This window comes from Fukomys damarensis, unplaced genomic scaffold (assembly GCF_012274545.1).
Source record: "Fukomys damarensis isolate Sample0158 unplaced genomic scaffold, DMR_v1.0_HiC HiC_scaffold_19, whole genome shotgun sequence".
In the NCBI taxonomy this organism is placed as follows: Eukaryota; Metazoa; Chordata; class Mammalia; order Rodentia; family Bathyergidae; genus Fukomys; species Fukomys damarensis.
Window position 1 is genome coordinate 4,145,754 of NW_022900931.1, and position 4,249 is coordinate 4,150,002.

Here is a 4,249-nt window from a genome sequence, read left to right on the forward strand (position 1 = left end):
AAAAAAAAAAAAAAAAAAGTTGGATGATATAAAAGATCACAAGTAGCTGACAGTGGGGCCCTTCTGAAACCCAGATGACTCTTACTACTAGTTTTCAATAGTATGATTTCTACAAATCACATTTTTTTTGGTAGTGCCAGGGATCAAAATCACCCCCATCACCATACATATTTTTTTAAAAGCAGAGTCCCGCCAACTTGCCAGTTGTCCAAAAGGCCAATGAGGTAGCCAGGACTCGTAAGAGACTCTACTGGAAATGGCTGTTTTCCCACACTCTGCTCAAAGAACTACATCTAGAACTGAGATTTGCTGACAGTTTTTACTTCAACTCCTACTGTACCCTGTAGGTTGGAACGATATATTTCCTATACAAAACTCTCATCTATCGTTATTTCATATCACGTCATCGTAAAGGTACCCTGACATCCAAACAGATCCATGTGGCCATCCTTGCCCCAATTAACTCTAACAGATTAAATATAATCCTTCTACACTCATTTCATTAGAAGCTGTCCAAATAGGAGTTCTTTTATTCCTGTATGTTTTAACGTCAAAGAGACTCACTATGTGGTAGATTGTAACTTACTGTAGCCCAGAATGAAACCACCCCTTCCTCACTCCAAAACATCCATGATCAAAGAGTCAAAACAAGCCACCAGGTCAGTTAAAGGCCCTATGGAAACATGAACACATTTGTGATTTTGTTTTCTCTACAGTACATATACTTGTAAAAGGAAAAATATTAATATCAGAAAGAAAGATTCGGCTGGGGATTTGGCTCAGTGGTTCTGATGCTTGCCTTGCAAGTGCAAAGGCCCCAGTTAGATCCCCTGTACAAAAAAAAAAAGAGGACACCAGTCTCATAGGCTTGAAAACACTTCTGCAGATTCTTTACATTTTTTTTTAACCTAGCATTATGCTATGAACTTGAAGGACTAACTGGCCACAGGCTTCCTCAAGGGACTGGCTTAGGCATATCAACTTGCTGATACGGCACTAGAAATGCAGTTGTGCTCTATTCTTTCAAGGGAGAAATGGTTATAATTCCTTCGAGCAAGATTATTTTTTACAAAATAAAAATTGTGTAACTATGAAGGCAGTTGCTGGGGTCTCAGACACACCATTAGCATAGGAACTAGAAAAGCTTTAAGGGTGGTGATAGCAATCTTCTGAAGCCTAAAACTGTGGGTGTGGCAGACTGATGTTTAGGATGGAGGCTGGCACTGTATTACTCATGACTAAGCCCCGTAATTCACCCTTTATTCATGACTGAGGAACCCAAGAGGAAGCTAAATGTGGAAGCAATAAGAAATCATTCTCAGAGAAACTGCTCTTTACCTCTTCAGCTTCATCTTCTTGATCCCAATTCCTATCTGTCAGTTCCTTTTCGGCAATTCTTTTGGCCATTTTTTTGAACCTAAGTTACAGAAAACAAAAGTAAAATGTTTACTTTTTCTAGGCCAAGATATCATTCTTACAAAGAATTGTTAAAATTCACTCTAACATGAAAGGAGATAAAAATATTGCTGAAGTCAGCGGAAACGGCTTCAATGAGAATTTTACAACTTTAAAATCTGTAATCTTTAAATTACTGTACTGCATATACAATCAACAAGTCCTTAACCTATTATATGCAAATTAAACTCTTCATTCGGCAACGTTTTTATTGTTCACAGTTCACTTAAAGATGATCCATAATATCCTTAGCTAAGAATTTTAATAAGGCATCGGAAATAATTTCATAATGTGAGTTACAACCTGAGTACTTTCCTTTAGGCTACATTTGATAGAAATAGATGTTTCCCAAGATTGAACATTTAACTGCCCCAAGCTGGATCTGTGCTAGTAAGCTAAGGCACTACTTACAAGTACAGTGTATGATATGATTACTATGGATGTGTACGCACTCTGAGAACAGAGAATGCTTGGAAAAGAAACCATCCTCTTAACTCTTCTAATCCTATGGCATGAGGGGAAGGGTAGGAGAGGGGACTGGCAGTGTCCCTGACGTCTCATCACCTAGCCGAGAGGGTGCTTGTGTCCACCCCTCAGAACTTGCATTTTTTTTCTGATCCTAATGTCATACCTGTGGTTAAAAACCAGCGACAACAGACAAAAGAAAAAATCCAAGAGCTAGACCCATTGGAGTTTTGGTATGAGATGTTTTCTTCCCTAAGTCACCAGATGACTAAACAAAAAAAACACAAACACAACAACAAAACCAAAACCAAAACGCTTTCCATTTTCTCTGCTCTCTACTTTATATAGGAATTTACTAATTAGTTTAGGCACCTGCCAGGCCTGGCTAAATCTGCCTGACTCCTTCCTGAGTCTTTCCCAATTTATTTGTCCTCAGTAGCACAACCCACCAAGTTAAGGTTTTTAGACCATCAAGACCATTAAGACAGACTTTACACATCACCTACTGCTCTAGGCATAAAAACTAGTATCTACAGAATAAAATTCATTCCAACATCTTCCACAACCTGATGTCTAGAGGTGCTCTGCTTTCAAAACATCCAAATAATCCTTGAAATTTCTCTTACAAGTATGCACCTCTTTTTCTGATTGTAGAATGAATGCTTTTTAAAGTCTAAAACTCCAAGATATAAAATATGAGATTTAAAAAATACACTTTCCAGCCATCACCTGGGAGTCCTCCCTGCTTAATGTTTCCCCCAACACACTTGGTCAAGTTTTGCTTTTAATCCTTCTCACAGAAACATGAACAGGGCTGGGGATTTAGCTCAGTGGCACCACATCTGCGTCTCCAGCTCAAGGTCCTGAGTTCAATCCCCAGTACCAAAACAAAACAACAACAACAACAACAAAAAACATCAATAGACATAGGAATAGACAGGATTTTTTTGCTGAACTGTTCCGTGACCAAATCTCCATGGAGTCTCTGGCACTTTTCCTTTATTAACTAACTTCTCCACCAGAGGGCGGAAGAGGAGAGAGGCCAGAATGGTCAAATCTAGGCGGGCAAAATGGTCATGAGTAACTGAGGACAAAAAGAGGTGAGGCAGGAAAATACAAAATCCTGGTAATAAGAGTAGAATTTTAACATCTAATTCATCCTTGCATCTAAAGAGATAACTGACATAGTCGAACACGATAGTCCATTTAGCTGCTTCCTTTTGCTAACGTTATGTATCAAGTCAGTACAAACTAGAAGGCAGGGATTCTGGTTTTCTTTACTCATGGAAATCAGCGATCTGGGATACCACACATTTGAGAAAATACAACAAGATGTTGGCTTCCGGCTTTGCCATTTTCTAGCTGTCAGATCCTCGATAAGTAATTTAATTTTTCTGCCTCAGTGCCTTTATCTAAGGGGCAGGAAAATTGAATGAGATGAAACAAAAAGTTAGTTTAGAACAGTGCCTGGAACACAGGAAGAGATGTATAAAATAAAGACAAGTTTTGTTAGAAGCAAAGGCTATCATTTTTTTCTTCCAAACTTGAAAAGGTATAGTATGGAAAAAGAACAGCTTAAATTATGCGCTAGACTTTAAAAAACTGCTTTACCCAGCCTATATTTTATTTCAAACCATAACACTTCAGACAAGTGTTTTGAAAGAAGATGGGGGAAAACCTTCCTATAAAGCACTTAGAACACAGCCTGGCATCTAGATTCCCCCACCACCACCCTCGAATTGGGAATTGAAGCCAGGGCCTTCATAATGAGCTGCATTCCCAGTCCTTTAAAAAAATATATGACAAAGGACCTTGTTAAATTGGCCAGGTTGGGCTCCAACTTGCCATCCTCCTGCTTCAGCCTCCCATAGTGCTAGCGTTTCAGGCCTGAGTCATCACCCCTGGAACACCTCACGTCTTTTTTGCTACGTGATCCTATTATGAAGTTTACAAAATGTTTGCCCAAGCACCATGTTACTACATGACTGCTAGAAATACAGCAATGTGACAGGAAACTTGGTCTGTAGCTGATGGAGTTAGGTGGTCTCTGCCACCTGGTGCAGTCTTGCCCTGGGAGCTGGACTTCATTCAGATGAAAACCGATCCGGCGACCCCGGATACCGAGGCGCCTGCTAGAGGAGGACGGAACAGGGGCTAGGCCAGGAGGAGCTGATCACCGGGCTCAATGCTTCTCAGCGAACCGGCGATCAAAGATTGGTGCCGGGGCGAAGAGGTCGTGGGCGGAAGAGGAAGAAGGGGACAGAGGGGGACACAAGGCCCAGGCCCTACCTCCACCGTCCGCGGCCCCGGTCTACGCCGCGGCCCCGAG

The 4,249-nt window shown here is 40.9% G+C and overlaps 1 protein-coding gene across 1 annotated transcript in view; it reads right to left on the reverse strand.

Annotated features, from left to right (window-relative positions):
- Positions 1–4,249, reverse strand: part of Nup50 (nucleoporin 50) — a 17,053-nt gene that overhangs the window by 12,341 nt on the left and 463 nt on the right. Inside the window, exon 2 of the mRNA XM_033766179.1 lies at positions 1,339–1,420. Within this exon, the coding sequence (XP_033622070.1) occupies positions 1,339–1,407 (69 nt within the window). The 5' untranslated portion in view covers positions 1,408–1,420. The remainder of the gene's footprint in view (positions 1–1,338; positions 1,421–4,249) is intronic.